Source organism: Hordeum vulgare, chromosome 5H (assembly GCF_904849725.1).
Source record: "Hordeum vulgare subsp. vulgare chromosome 5H, MorexV3_pseudomolecules_assembly, whole genome shotgun sequence".
In the NCBI taxonomy this organism is placed as follows: domain Eukaryota; kingdom Viridiplantae; phylum Streptophyta; class Magnoliopsida; order Poales; family Poaceae; genus Hordeum; species Hordeum vulgare.
Genome location: NC_058522.1, coordinates 489,058,720 through 489,073,943, shown reverse-complemented (window position 1 = coordinate 489,073,943; position 15,224 = coordinate 489,058,720). Strand labels below are relative to the sequence as shown.

Below are 15,224 nucleotides of genomic sequence, written 5' to 3'. Positions count from 1 at the left end.
TGGTTCCATCCAAAGTTTCTTCCTCGCATCCTCGTCTCTCTGCTCTATCTACCTCTGCGCCATGAAAATGGCAGAAGCTACATGCCGCCAGCGACGATTGTAGTTGGTTGCGTCGAGCCGCTGGATTGCCCAGATGCTGTGGGCCGGCGTCCGTAGCTTGTTTTGCTCCGCGCAGGCTCATGGTGGTCGCAAAATGCTGCATCCCGCTACACTGTGTTACAATAAATTCGAGGCACTCCGTCGATCATTCAAGAACCAAGCAATCACACAAACACGACACCGATATTTGTTAATGAGGTTCACCGATATGGCTACATCCTCGGGGCATGACTACGAACGTTCCTCCCCGTGACACCGTCACAATACCGCACCCTGGCCGCCTTGGGCGCCGGCACACGCCGTCGGCTTCCCCTGACCCTGTGACCCTGTGAAAAATTAACTGAGCTTTTCACGCAATGCCCCGAGTACACGACTAGCCTCAGCGTACTAATAGCAATTTCCAACCAAAACAACTTCCTTGTCTTCACGTGAGCAACTCCTCTCTTGGCTCAACTCCCGATGCTGGCTAATTGCTTTGCCATGTTCTCCTTGCTAGTTCACGATAGATATATGTTGATGGAATTTTCTTTGCTTCATTGATTTGCCTGCCCTTCGTGCCTTTTGTCGCCCTTGCCGGTTGCTGTCGCTGCTTAACCAACGTGCAGGTCTCCGCTATAGAGACGAGGAGAACACGGATCCTCCTGGGACTCGGTCCCGTTCTGCTTCCAAAACAAATCTCTTGATTCGATCGCTTCATACGATGCCTGTTGCTGCTTCAGACCGATCTGATGCCCGGGGTGCCTTGATCGCTTATTTTCCTCCTCCAGATCAACAATCCACGATCCCCGAACAACCTAGCTCGTGATACCACTTGTTAGAATAAATCCGAGGCACTCCGTCGATCATCCGAGGACCAAGCAATCCCACGAGCACGACACCGAGATTTGTTAACGAGGCTCACCGATATGGCTACATCCCCGGGGCATGACTACAGGTGCTCCTCCCCGTGACACCGTCACAATACCGCACCCTGGACGCCTTGGGCGCCGGCACACGCCGTCGGCCCCCCCTGCACACCTCTGCTATTATGTTGGCATAGGTTACATCGTGTGTCTAGCCCCGCTATATATGATAGGCCTAGGATACAAGTGTCCTGCTTGGACACGACTCCATATCCTACCTAAACACAATACAACTACAAATTCATCTGTAACCTACCTTGTACACAATATTCGACACAACTCTAACACACTGGAGGTGCAACCGACAAACGAAGGAGCTGCAAACAGCAAGGCGGCGGGGGGTGGGTGACCCCATGGCCGGCAAGTAAGTATGTTGCACGAGGACCTGCAGGAATAGTGTCGCGAATGCTACAACCACGTATCACAAAAGCTACATGCGCTCAAAAAAAGCTACAACTGTTGAGTAAAAAAGCTACAACCACGTCTGTCAGAGTTGCAACCAAAGTTCGTCGGAGTTGTAGCCGCGGTCATCCAAAGATTTTTGCTACAACGGTGTCAAATTTTTGCTACAACAGTTGACAGAAATTTTGCTACAAGCGTTGGCATGGCCGAGCTGCAACCATGATGAAAAAATGCCACAACTATTGTACAAATTTGCTACATCCGTCATTCTCCTTTGTTGCCCTCGTATTGTTTTTTTGTTACCACCAACAATTATTTTTTTGCTTCACGGGAGGCAAAATGCTACAATCATTATACAAATTTGTTACATCTGTCATTCTGTTTTGTTGCAGCCGTATTGTTTTGTTGCAACCGTATTCTCGCAGTGGAGCTCATCCGAGAGCTTGAGCCCAAATCCATGGCAGCAAGTAGTTGATTTCGGATGTATGACATGGTTGAAGCAAACCCAGGTCCCATGATAAATGGGGAAGACCCTCCTCGAGCTAATCCTGCCGCCGGCAATAAAAACCCGGCGGATCCGGCCACCGCCGACGCGGAACGGGGACAGGGCGACGCGGGGGCAGGAGGCTTTGTTTTTCTCCGTGTGTGCCTGTGTGGGGTCAGGTTGCAACATTTGCTGCAACGTTTTTGCTTCAAGGCCTTCGGTGGGATCACACGCAGATCCGACGAACGTGGCTGGCTGCATCCGACGGTCTAGGCTAGACCGGCCGTACCGTTGCGTCGGTCCTTCAGCACAGATTGCTGCCCGAAGAGAAAACAGTGGAAAAATAACTGGACAACGGACATCAAGAAAATGAGTGAAAAAGTGTGGGTGTATTCCCGTTCCTGCTTTTAAAGATTTAAGGTTGACAATAAATTTAATCAATATAAATGCAATCGAAGCAAAAATTATGACATTGTATAATTTTGGCTTCTGTCGGAGTCGTTCATGTTGGTTAAATTACTAAAGTGAAATCTTGAAAAGTACGGGCTCATTACATTATGGAACGAAGAGAGTAATTCATGTATGGACTGACGGATAGAGCGAAGAACTATAGGTCTAATCCTTGAACTGAATAGTAATACAAGAGCAGAAGCACAACGATAAGGCCAACTTGTAAGCACGATTGAAATGGTCCGCTTGTGTTTGCTTAGAGCCAAATGAATACAAATCACGGTCTAACGCACGGAGCAAACGGACAAACGTCTTTTTTTATACGTCGTCAATCCATTTACTTTGGTTCGAAAGAATTGATCCCTATTCATATATGTCATCTCATTTCCTAAATTTCTATTCCTATGATAATCCAATTTTATGTACCAAAAAAGGCATCAATCTGTGCGTCTTTATAGAGAAGACATCTGATCTTCCGGAAAAAAGGAAAAAATAAAGAGCTTTGCTACACTTACGGAACTATTTTACGAAAACTTACGCATAAGATTACGTGGCTTTGTTTAACTGGATAGCATGCCTCTCATCCTGTAAATCAGGGGGGATTAGTTAGGATTAGGGAAGGAAATAACTGTTTTAAGTAAGCTTATGTAGAAGTGTTTGTAGGTCTAGCAATTTTGAAAAATAAACATCTTGTCATTGGCCAAAGCGTTGCCTCGGAGTCGTAGCATGCAGCGTCGCGAAATTTAAAATTTCTAATCAGTCGGTGAATTTTTTTTTGAATGTCGGTAGGAGAGCTGCCAAATTCATTGATCAGAAGAAGGTATTACAAGAACTGGACTGTTCAATTTATTGCGGAAAACCGGGCAAAAATCATAGCAACGTTTAACTAGACTAGACCTAGAGCACCACAAGACATACAAGGCGCCGGAAGGCGAAACGCCACAACACACCCGGTCGGGCACTCGAGCGCCTTCGCTCCTACGAGAGTGCACACCGACAATCGTCGTATCATACCGGGCAGCCGCGAGCATATCCGTAGACCTCGAGAACATCGGAGAGGAACGATAGGTCCGAAAGAGCAAAAACCTATGCCCCACCAATCTCCCGAGCCAAGCCGACATAGCTCGCCCGACGCAATTGCATGTTAAGGATGCTCCCATTGCTCTCCTCATTGACCAAAGCAGCCTGCTCCAAACCAAAGTACGCCAAGACCACGCCACCGCGGACGGCAAGCCCGGTGTGGAGCCACCTCGCACCCGCTGAAAGCAAACCGCTGGCCGAAACCACCTTCAGCCCCAGCCGCCAGGGCGCCAGATCCGACCGTCAACGACCTGTCAGATCCGGCCGCACCAAGCCAGGGCACCGCCCGCCGCGAGGATCCCGCGCGCCCGCGTCCTCATGCACCCGCCCCAAAGGCGCCAGAGGCCGCCTCGTCCAGCATCAAGCCGGCAGAGGCCAAATCTGCCCCGGATGCCCACAGCGGCCCCGCGCCCAAAGGGCCCACGACCTTCTCGTGCCGGCGCCGCGCGCAGGCAAAAGCTCTCCGCCAAGGCGCGCCGGGCAGCGTCGGCTCACGCTCAGCCGCAGCCGCCTCGCACACCCCGCCGCCCTCCACACCATGTCGGAAACGTCGCCACATCAGCTCCCTCGCGCCCCGCCACCCGCTGTGCCGCCCGAAGCCCGACAGGAGCACCGGAGCCCAAAGCCTCAGACACCATCGCGCCGCGACGCCCGGCGCCCGCGCCGCATCCAGGGCGGTGGGCCACTCCGCGCCGACCCCGACCACTATGAGAACGCGAGGGCCCCGCCGCCATCGGCTCCGGTCAGGCTTTGCCCGACCGAGCCCCGGGGCGGCGGCGGGGAAGGCAGGAGAGGAAGGGGAGGGGGTTGGGCGGCGTATGTGGGATCCCCGGGTCGCCTCGCGGGGGCGACCTGGGAGGGAGAGGTGAGTTGTAATCAATCGGTGATGATGTCGAAATAACACACACACGCACACGGGCGCGACAGGAGGCCTCCATGCTCAACTGCCAACCCGGCGCGACGCGCGGTGAGAGCAGAAAAACAGTGCCCTGCCCCGATGGTGCGTCGCAGTAAAAACTGGCGCATCAGTCAGACGAGTACTACGTACGTACGTACGTAGTACCTCCCTCCCTCTGCGCCCTTGTCCCACGCCGACGGAGCACCATAGCCCGCTGCAGGCTACGCTGGGCCACTGAAAAGTTTCGGCCTTCCATACCGGCCGTCTCCCCTCTCTCGCTCGACCTTTGTCAAAGGAAACGCTGCCGGTCCCGATCCCCATTCCTCGCTTCGACGCCGCACACCGGGCCGTGCCGCGTCGCTCCTCCGCTCCGATCATCGCTATAAATACACGCACGTCCGGCCATTGGAGTTGGAGGAGGTTCCATTCCATTCTGTTGTCTAGCTTCGTTGCCCCACCGACACCGGCCAGCCCCAGCTTTGCTTCTTCTTCCTCCTCTTCCGCAGCTCATTCTGTGACTGTCTGCTCTTCTCCGTGCTGAAGCTTATGGCGGTAAGTGCGCTATGAGCCTGGCAAGGCATCCATGCCGGCAACTTCACCAAGAATCGGAGCCCTTAATCATCGTTCGTGCGTTGTTCTTGCAGAAGGCGAGGAGGAGGCGTCGCGTGCCGGCGTTCGGGGAGTGGAACTACAACTACCACCACGACGCGCCGGAGGGGGCAGCGGCACCGCCGCCGGCCGTTGTTGCACCGGCCGCGTGCTACGCCGCCACGCCGGAGCCGGACGCCTGCAGCGACGTGTGGTTCAGGTACTCGCCGCCCCCGCGCAAGCCCACGCCCACGCCCAAGAAGCAGGCGAGGAGGCAGCCCGAGGGCAACGTGTCCCGGGCGTCCTCGGACGCAGCCGCGGCCAAGAGCGGCGGCTCCAGGAGGGTGGTGCGGCCGGTCGACGTGGACCTTTACCAGGTGCCACCACCGCCGGAGCTCGCCCCCCACCGGCGTCCAATGAAGGTACGTACGGCCCCCAAAGAAAGAAAGAATGTTTATATTTTTGTCTTGTGGTTGGACCTGACCGGACTTCGTTTGAATGCGGTTCTGTGCATGTGCAGACGAGGAGCCTGTGGATGGGATGCCTGGGCCTCAACTCATGCGTCGACTGAACCCAAACATGTCGCGATGATGGATGGGATGCTGCGTGCGTAGTGTTTATTTGCCATTTGTGGTTGATATACCCCTACTTACCATAGTTCTGTCTGCCCCGTTGGTAACATAGGTGGTTTTCGAATCTGAATGTAATTTCTATTATGTTTGATGTGCTTCGTACTTTGTTTGCACTTCCGGTGAAGTTCGATAATAGATCTAAATCATTTGCGCAAGAGAACATAGAACGTATAGTTCCGTCTCTCTCTCCGAGCGCATGCGCTCTCTTGGCTTGTGGTAAGATGGTGCATGGTTAGAGTTTCTTCCCTTCATCTTGTGTAACGTGGCAACATCTTTGTCTTTGTGCTACTAGTACCCTGGTTACCTGAAATCTTTTCTGATCAATCTTGATGTTCAAGCTGGTTTCCGGGGGTGTTTGTCATCATTCAGAGATTCAGAGATGGCGATAGATAGACGAGCACGTACAGCCCACCGTTGTGCTGCATGCATGACGAGCAGTTGGATGGGCCCGTCAAGCCTGGTGAGTCTGGCACACGCATTGATTCGAGCAGTTGGGTAATACAGTAGTTGCTGTGCAGTGTGAGCTCACTGGTTTCTTCGCGCGTGCCATACACATACACTGTCGCAGCCGTGTCATTCAACTCGATCGGCCATAGACACACACACACTGTCGCAGCCGTGTGTGTCCGCCGCAGTGGGTGACAGTAACTATTTCGGCATGTGCCTGCTTTTGTCATACATGAATCGGGCAACGCCAAAAGTCATAAATCCGTACGACGACTCAGCGAGGTCGAGGTCGATTGACTTGGAAAACTGAGAAGAGAAAACAGTGGGAAAATAACAAGAGGACGGACATCAAGAACATGGGTGAACAAGCGTGGGTGTAGTTCATGTCTGCAGTGACGGATCGAGCAAAGAACTGTGGCTCTAGTCCTTGAACCGCACAGCAGTACAAGAACAGAAGCCCACCGATAACTCGATCGGACGTACCGCCGATCCTTCTTCGAAAAATATGTCGTGCATTTTCAGTTCTCGTTGAGTGGCCAAGTTTTGGTTTCGGTCCAAACAAAACAAGGCTTGGGTTTTCACGGGGATTGTTGTTGTCCTCCGGCTTTCATGCGTGTCTCATCGGACGAGCCTGCCGACGAGACTGCCCACGCTTGAATGCCGCTTCCGTTTTCCAACTGCTCTCCTGATTTCTGAACCATCGGCGCTCTGTTGACGTGACCTTTCCTTTTCTCACCAGTAAACATTGCAGTCACCTTCGAAGAAAAAGAATGGTAAACCTTGCAGTTGCGTCAACTTGTTTCTGCCCCTTGATATTTGTTGAGGTAATAGCACACGGTTACTACAACTTGCATACAATGTGATGGTTGAATCCTACAACATGAAAAATAAACCTACCCGGTCATAGAACTTGCATCCAATGTGCAAACCCAGTCCAAAGTTATCATCGGCCAATAGCAACGTACCAACTGGACAGGACGGGCCAGCTCGTGGCACTTTTTGTTGAAATTTGGAGGTGGGCCTTCGGCCCATTAGAGAATTTCAGAAAATCTACAAGGGCCCATGTAGGTGGTGGCATGGCAAGGTGGTGGGAGTTTAGTCCCACCCCGCTAGTGGAGGAGAGTTTGGACCCCTTTATAAGGGTCTCTCTTCCACATGCTATTGGAGAGTGAGAAGAGAAGGTGCCCTCGCGCACTCCTCCTCCGCCGCCCGCCGCGGGTTGCGGGAATGAGCCGAGCCAAGCTCATACCGAACGGAGAATACGTAACGGACAAGGAAACGATCCAAGACGTCGGATCGTGATCGTTACCGACTCGGACTCTCCACCCAGCCGCCTTTATAAGCACGCGATCGCCTACCCTAGCCGTCACGAAATCAGATCACATCTGCCTCACGCGTTCGTTCCTTGAACTGCTGCTGCCGCCGGCGACTCCGTCCCGTTTACCGCGTACACGGTCGACGGGAGAGCAGGCCTCCGAAACCTCGCCTCTCCGGTTCCTGTACGGGAGAGGGGCGATTAGGTTTTTGGGGAGCGATCACGCGACTGCTCGCCTCCGTCCGTCTGCTTCGTCTACATCCGCGTCGCCCTCGTCATCGCCATGTCTTCACCAAGCGAAGCTGATCGTCTCCGCGAGGAAGCCGAGAAGAAGACGGCAGAGGATACTGCCTCCGCCGCCGCTGCTGCTGCTACGGCCAACTGGCCGATTGGCGGGTATGACTCGTTTATCCTCTTGTTCGTATTTATTCTAGCAGTACTACTTGTTTGCATAGATGTATCCACTATATGCGTAGTATGTGCTAGGTTAGCTCAAGATCAGTATGTCATTAGTCTAGTCAATGCCATGCTAGTTATTATTTTGTGGATTAATCTACTCGGAAAATTGCCTTTTTACTCAACACTTTTCACCTAGCCTCCTCCGGTTCATGAGAATTATCTCTTTCCCAGCAGCATCGGTTCCGCTCTTGATCTTTGGCAACATGTAAAACAACTTGCTCCTTGTTTACTGCTAATCTCCAGATATTTACAGACACACTTGTAGTTCAACCAAACCTTACATCACATGCATAAATACCAAAAGAAAAAACTTACATACATATGGAAAATCTAATGAGCAGTCACATAAGAACACACATGTTTCTGTAATATTACATCAATCACTTTCATAAGCACACCAATATGTCTTGAAGCCATATTATACATACGCAGTAACACAACCAAGCTGCATGACGAGAACACCTACAAATGAATCTTCACAAGTCCTGTACAAAGTGGTTACAGAAGCACACTCCAAGCCTGATGACGCTGATCTGAAAAGGGGCCGACGAGTGTTGAGGTGAAAGGGCTGCTGACCACAAAATTTATAACATTACACTGCTCCAAAATCATTTCCGGTCATAGCAATCATATGCAAATTGACATTTGATTAGAGCCATATAACCGAGGCATAATTACATGTGCGAAAATTATCCACCCAACTTTCAAGTGAGACGGTGGGATCCTCTTTGAATAAAGACTATTTATGAGATACATCTGCATAAGCTTCTTACCGTAAAAATAATCAGTTTGCAAGAGGATATGTCAACCAACCTTTTTAAGATCTTCAGTCAAGCTGTATATGTATAATATATTCAAAAACTGTAATAGTGTGTACTTCAAACAGTAATAATCAGTTTGCTAGGGAAAATATGAATCTATGAGAGAACAGTATCTTCAGTCAAACAGTATTTCTTAATCCAGATGTATTTATGATATATTCAAAAACCTAGGAAAACTATGAATCTATGAGAGAAAATGATAAGGAATGGAAACATATACACCCCTTTTGGTCCGTCGAATTCTTCTATGACAAAAGAAATTTCAATACAAAGGATATTATTTGTTGCATTCAGATTTTTTTACAAGGGGAATACGAATATACTCATTATACCAGGAGATTTCACGCCGGTAACCAGATCACGCTCAGTCAAGTCCTATTTTTTCACTCAAACCGATCCCAACTGGACAATTGACCAGCTTGTTTTCATATAAGAACAATTCATATACCTCGACTTGCACGTAGAAGATAAGCTTACCTGCTCAACCAATACATCACAATAGCATATCTAACTGAGCAATTGTTTTGTGTATCATGCCCATCGTGTCCACCATGAATGCTTCACAACTTCAACTCGTTCGTTTCCACCACTATTGCCTGTTATACAAGCATAAAAGGTCAAACGACCAATGACATTCCAAAAAACAAATGCCAAGTAAATACGAGGAGGCATCAATATGAGGAGGATACTCACAATTTTTCTCCCTCTTTCCTTGAACGTGCTCAACACGTATTTTAGGGCGGAGCCAGAACTCTTTTGTTTCCGAAATCTATGATAAGTGTCCGTTCTAAAATAAGTGTCGTGCCTTTAGTTTAGATTTGAGCTAAATCTATGATAGTTATTTTGGAATGAAGAGAGTAAAAAGCTTAGAATTTTTTAGAGAGTAAAAAGCTTATGTAGGTAGGTCTAGCATTTTTCCGAGTAAACAAAGCAACAATCGATGAGCCAAACCACATGCTTAGCTTAGCTAGTCCATCGCAGAAGGAAAACGCACAGGCAAACCATGATTAGCCCATTAATCTATTAAATATTAGTCCAGCTACTGGTACATGCATGTCTAGTAGGCCTTCTTATTTCATGAACTGAGCAAACGACAGCCAATTCGGCCACGGCTGCCCAGGCTACTGGTACATGCGATGACAATTTTTTCCGTTGTGACATGGCCATCGCTAGCTTGTGTGTAGGTAGGGAGCCCGGGCAAATGCGCATGCTAGCCGGGCGTTGGCTCCGCCACTGTGGACGAGTGTGATCACAATCAAACACCACCAACAAATAAACTGAAGAATCTTACTCACAAGGTAAAAAGTGCCACGGACTGGATAATTCTCATGAACCGGAGGGGGCTAGGTGAAAAGTGCCACGAGCTGGCCCGCCCTGTCCAGTTGGCACGTTGCTATTGGCCGGTGGTAACTTTGGACTGGATTTGCACATTGGAAACAAGTTTTGTGACTGGGTAGATTCATTTTTCAAGTTGTAGGATTCAACCATCACATTATATGCAAGTTGTAGTACCCTGAGTGCTATTACATCATATTTGTTTACCCAGCCTCTAGTGCCCGGTAATACTTTCATCATGAGGGCCTTCATTTCCACCTAACTTCAGTGTCGATAATATGTCCAATTCAACGTCCAAACTACATTGGTTTTAATATGATGTCCATTTTGTGTTCTCAGCCTGTGTTATGAATTTGGATTTTGAACATATATTATCTATACCGTATTTTTTCAAGAATTTCCATAACATTTTAAGATTCATGTTATCAACACTCCCTCTGTTACTTCAAAATAGTCTTATATTAAATTACAAAGGGTGTCAAAAAATGTCTTATATTAAATCACAAAGGAAGTAGATGATAAAATTATGATAATCTTATCTGTCATTTCGAACGTTTTTGCTGGCGGTTCTAGTTGTACCGAAGGTGGCGATTTCTTAAAAGCGACCTGAAAACGTACGCAAATACCACACAAGTTGACAAAAGATCGCGAGCTAAGGGGATCCTAAAATTAAGACATGTCTAACAACTATATTTTTTGTTTTTCCCTAATGCCAATTACTGTCATATACTTCCTTCGTAAGTTAATGTAAAAGCGTATAAAACACTACTTTAGTAATCTAAACGCTTTTATATTAGTCTACAGTAGGAGTATTTTCTATCAACTTTGACGTGTGTATGTGTTCTTCTGCATGTTTGATTTTCTACACATTTTTTCGCACTAAGCTACTATACTCCCTCTGTCTCACGTGTCACGTGTGTATGTGTTCGTCTGCGGAAGCTTGATACTAGTACTCCGTAAGATCGATCTGAACATTCCTGTTCACACCCAGCCTATTTACAAACCTAAACTACTAGCGTGACATATTATGCTATCATTGATGGTGGGCATTTACAGTGCTCTTTGCCGCCCATGTACGCATTTACGCTTACCTAGAGAGAGTCGGTCCATCGTCAAGGTTGTCTCCACCACCACCGGACCAGCCGGCTGTGCACCACGCGCATTTTACCAGCAGCAAACCTGCATCATACTACGGCCCTGTTTGTTTCGCAGTACTTTTTTTTTTTGTGCCAACTAAAAAATCTCTAGTGTCTATTCGTTTGTTTCCATGAACTAAACAGGGACTAAAGATCATTAAATAACATGTAAAAGATCATGTTACCCCTATTAATGTACTAAAGGTTATTAAATGACATGCAAAAAGATCATGTTACCCCTATCAATGTACATGCTAAAAGTAGGACACTGTTAAAAAAAACGCCCAAAAAGTAAAAGTTATTAAATGACTGTTAAAAGTAGGGACACTGTTAAAAAAGTGTCCAAAAAATTCCAAAAAGACTCTTCCATACGGACTTCTTCCTTTAGTTCCAAATATCACATTTTAATCCAAAATTCCTTCTATTTGTTTCACATGAGACTAAAATGAACTTTTTTTTGACCCTACGTGAAAAAGTCCGTGGAAAAAACACCCCCTACATCGCACAGCACCAGGCTCGATCTTTCAAATTTCAGCTTTGTATCTACTATTGATCATTGGACAATTTATCGCGACCGGATGAGAACAAAATCTAACCGAGATCACATGCTTCTATCACCGAATATTTGAACGCACTAGTCACGTGCAATTTACTCTCAATTGTTCCTTGGATATATACTCTAGGTAATATAGCGGGAGACACCGAGGTTCTCAAATAAGTTACTTCTCCTCAGTTATCAGAACTGTGCACTCGGTGTTTTGGGTTATCCATATGTAAGAGAGTCAATGCAGCTTTATATGATCAAGAGAACGGTTTTTCTCCTTGAACACTAGAAGGGCCCGAATGACCCAGCGGTGCATTGATTAAGTCGGTGGGACCGTACAACTTACAACAAGGACCTTGAAGAAACTATATAATACAAACACGGCCCTACATCTTACGAAAAGATCCCATTAGGAAAAATGAAAACACGATCGGGTCCTTGCTGCACCCTGTTGGATACAATCTTCGCCGGCGCCGGGAAGGGACCACTAGGATCGACGAGGCTTTTGCAGCACACCACACACTCCAGCTTGGCACAACAGTGCCTTCCTTTTGGCATCCTTGCTGTGAGGAATAAGAAGGCCGCCCTTCGGCTCGAAGATTCGAAGGATTGAAGGAGGTCGGCCAGCCGCCATGGGTGATATAGCTCCTGAGAGACCTCCATCAACTATGGATAGGATTCCCATCATCAAATTCCAAATCAATGGCGTAAGGCTTTCTCAGCCTTTTTGGTTCGGGATATTAGAGGAAGGGAATGGAAATTTAAGGGATAAGTGACATATAATCTATTGTTTGGTTGGGGGGCAAGGGAATTTAGGTGGGAGGGAGAAAGGGAATTAAGGAGGTCAATTCCCACGTATCTTTTCGCAGCTCCCCCTGTTAATTCACATGGGAAGTTATTTTCTCTCAAATTCCCTTTACAAATTCCCACCACACACCAAACATGGGATTGGGACAAAATTCATCTTCCCACGCCTAATCCCCTACTAAACTCCAACATGTAAATTTCCATTCCCTTTACTCATTCTAGCCAAACACGCTGCAATAGGCAAGGTTAAGACAAACCTTCCCATTCATCCTCCTACCGCCACCATGATGGTGAGAAGAAAGAGGAAAAGCCGCCTCAACAGCCCCTCCCGACACCACAACGTGCTTATTATGGATGAGCTCGCCAGATCTGCCCTCCATACTCAACCCCCACCATGGAGGATAGGTTGAGGACGACACCGACGAACATCGAGCACGAGACGCGAGCACCCGATCTCTGCAGACTGACGGGATAACGTCAGTCTGCCATACGACAAGTCTAGAACTACTGTGTACAAGGCATGGCTTCCTCTCCCATCCCCACTCTGGCCGGCGAAGCCATCGAAGAAGGAAGCTTCAGGTCAAGATCCTTTTCCTATCTATTGATGATGCAAAGAGAGATGTTTCTTCCTCTTCGAGCTGCAAGTGCAAGAAGAAATGCGGTATATAGGAGTTATATCTCTATATACCGAAAAACTATACGGTCAACGATCAGAAATTCAAAATGAAAACCAATCACAAGCCATACAAACCTTAGAAGGAGAAATCTATATTTTCTCCCAAAAAACTGCAACCTCCTAGGCCACACATCAAGAGGGCCAAGAATGTTGTTCCCCAAGGCAATGATGAAGGCATTCCTCTTCGAAGAAATCTATTGAACAAAAACTTGTTAATATGTTGGAAATATGCCCTAGAGGCAATAATAAATAAGTTATTATTATATTTCCTTGCTCATGATAATCGTTATTATCCATGCTAGAATTGTATTGATTGGAAACTCAAATACATGTGTGGATATATAGACAACACATTGTCCCTAGTGAGCCTCTAATGGACTAGCTCGTTAATAAAAGATGGTCAAGGTTTCCTAAACCATAGACATGAGATGTCGTTTGATAACGGGATCACGTCATTAGGAGAATGATGTGATGGATAAGACCCAAACTATGAACATAACATGTGATCGTGTCATTTTATTGCTACTGTTTTTCTGCATGTCAAGTATGTGTTCCTATGACCATGCGATCATGTAACTCACTGGCACCGGAAGAATACCCTATGTGTATCAAACATCGCAGCGTAACTGGGTGATTATAAAGGTGCTCTATACGTATCTCCGAAGGTGTCCGTTGAGTTAGCATGGATCAAGACTTGGATTTGTCACTCCCTATGACGGAGAGCTATCTCGAGGCCCACTCGGTAATGCAACATCCCAACAAGCCTTGCAAGCAATGTGACTAGAGAGTTAGTCGTGGGATTTTGTATTATGGAACGAGTAAAGAGACTTGTCGGTAATGAGATTGAACTAGGTATGGAGATACTGACGATCGAATCTCGGGCAAGTAACATACCGATGGGCAAAGGGAATAGCATACGGGATTAACTGAATCCTTGACATAGAGGTTCGACCGATAAAGATCTTCGTAGAATATGTAGGAGTCAATATGGGCATCCAGGTCCACTATTGGTTATTGATCGAAGAGTGTCTCGGTCAAGTCTGCATAGTTCTCGAACCCACAAGGTCTACACACTTAAGGTTCGGTGAGTTTTTGGTACAGTTGAGTTATGTATGTTGGCGATCTAAGGTTGTTCGGAGTCCCAGATGAGATCCCGGACGTCACGAGGAGTTCCGAAATGGTCAGGGGACGAAGATTGATATATAGGAAGAGGGTATTTGGGATCCGAAAAAGTTTCAGGCATTTCCAGTAGTCTACTCGGAGTGACGAATGGGTTCCGGGGATTCACCGAGAGGGGCCAACCACCCCGGGAAGCCACATAGGCCTAAGAGGTGGCACACCAACCCCTAGTTGGCTGGGCGGCCAGCCTCATGGACCTATGCAGTCGAAATAGTTCGACTAGGAGGAGGAGTCCTCCTAGCGCCTCCACCAATCCCACTTGAAGAAGGACTCCTCCTCTTCCTCTTGGGTGCGTTCGGCCAACCCTAGGGAAATCCTAGGGATCCACCCCTTCCCCCCTCCCTCCTATATATACTAGAGGAGAGAGGTGGCAGCCAACACACAATCCAAGGCGCAGCCCCTCTCCCTCCCTCTAGTTCGTTCTGCCTCTATATTAGGTGCAGCACTGCACGACGAAGCCTTGCCGGATTAGCTCCACCACCATCGCCGCCACGCCGTTAGGATGTCGGAGAACTGAGCTACCTCTCCTCCCCCTCTTGGTGGATCAAGAAGGCAGAGATTGTCATCTAGTTGTACGTGTGTTGAACATGGAGGTGCCATCCATTCGGTACTAGATCGGGATGGATCGTGATGGGATCGCGGGACGGACTGCGATTTGGATCGCGAAGATGTTCGACTACATGAACCGTGTTATATACGCTTCCGCTTAGCAATCTACAAGGGTACGTGGATCCGGTCTCTCCTCTCGTAGATGATCATCACCATGTATATATATTATATGTGCGTAGGAAAAAAATTCACGTGCAAAGTTCCCTATCAGATATTAGAACCAAACAGGTCATAGATCTATCTATTGGGTCTCAAGTTCAAGTGAAGGAGCCACTTGAGAGAAGTTTGTAGCTTTGAGATAAGGGCATCTGCCAAGCAGACCCGCAAACCTTTCGCAGAGGTCAACGGTGAGGACCACTAA

General features: G+C 47.9%; 1 protein-coding gene across 1 annotated transcript; it reads left to right on the top strand.

Annotated features, from left to right (window-relative positions):
• Positions 1–4,563: 4,563 nt before the first annotated feature.
• Positions 4,564–5,845, top strand: LOC123396122. Its single transcript, XM_045091169.1, has 3 exons — positions 4,564–4,867; positions 4,960–5,325; positions 5,424–5,845. Exons 1-3 carry the CDS (start codon positions 4,862–4,864, stop codon positions 5,472–5,474), a joined length of 423 nt encoding a protein of 140 aa, XP_044947104.1. The 5' UTR covers positions 4,564–4,861; the 3' UTR covers positions 5,475–5,845.
• The last annotated feature ends 9,379 nt before the right edge of the window (positions 5,846–15,224 follow it).

Bases quoted from the DNA above. Each gene is read 5' to 3' on its own strand.
- LOC123396122 (XM_045091169.1), top strand. The intron at 5,326-5,423 runs GTACGTACGGCC...GTGCATGTGCAG, and splicing joins CCCACCGGCGTCCAATGAAG to ACGAGGAGCCTGTGGATGGG.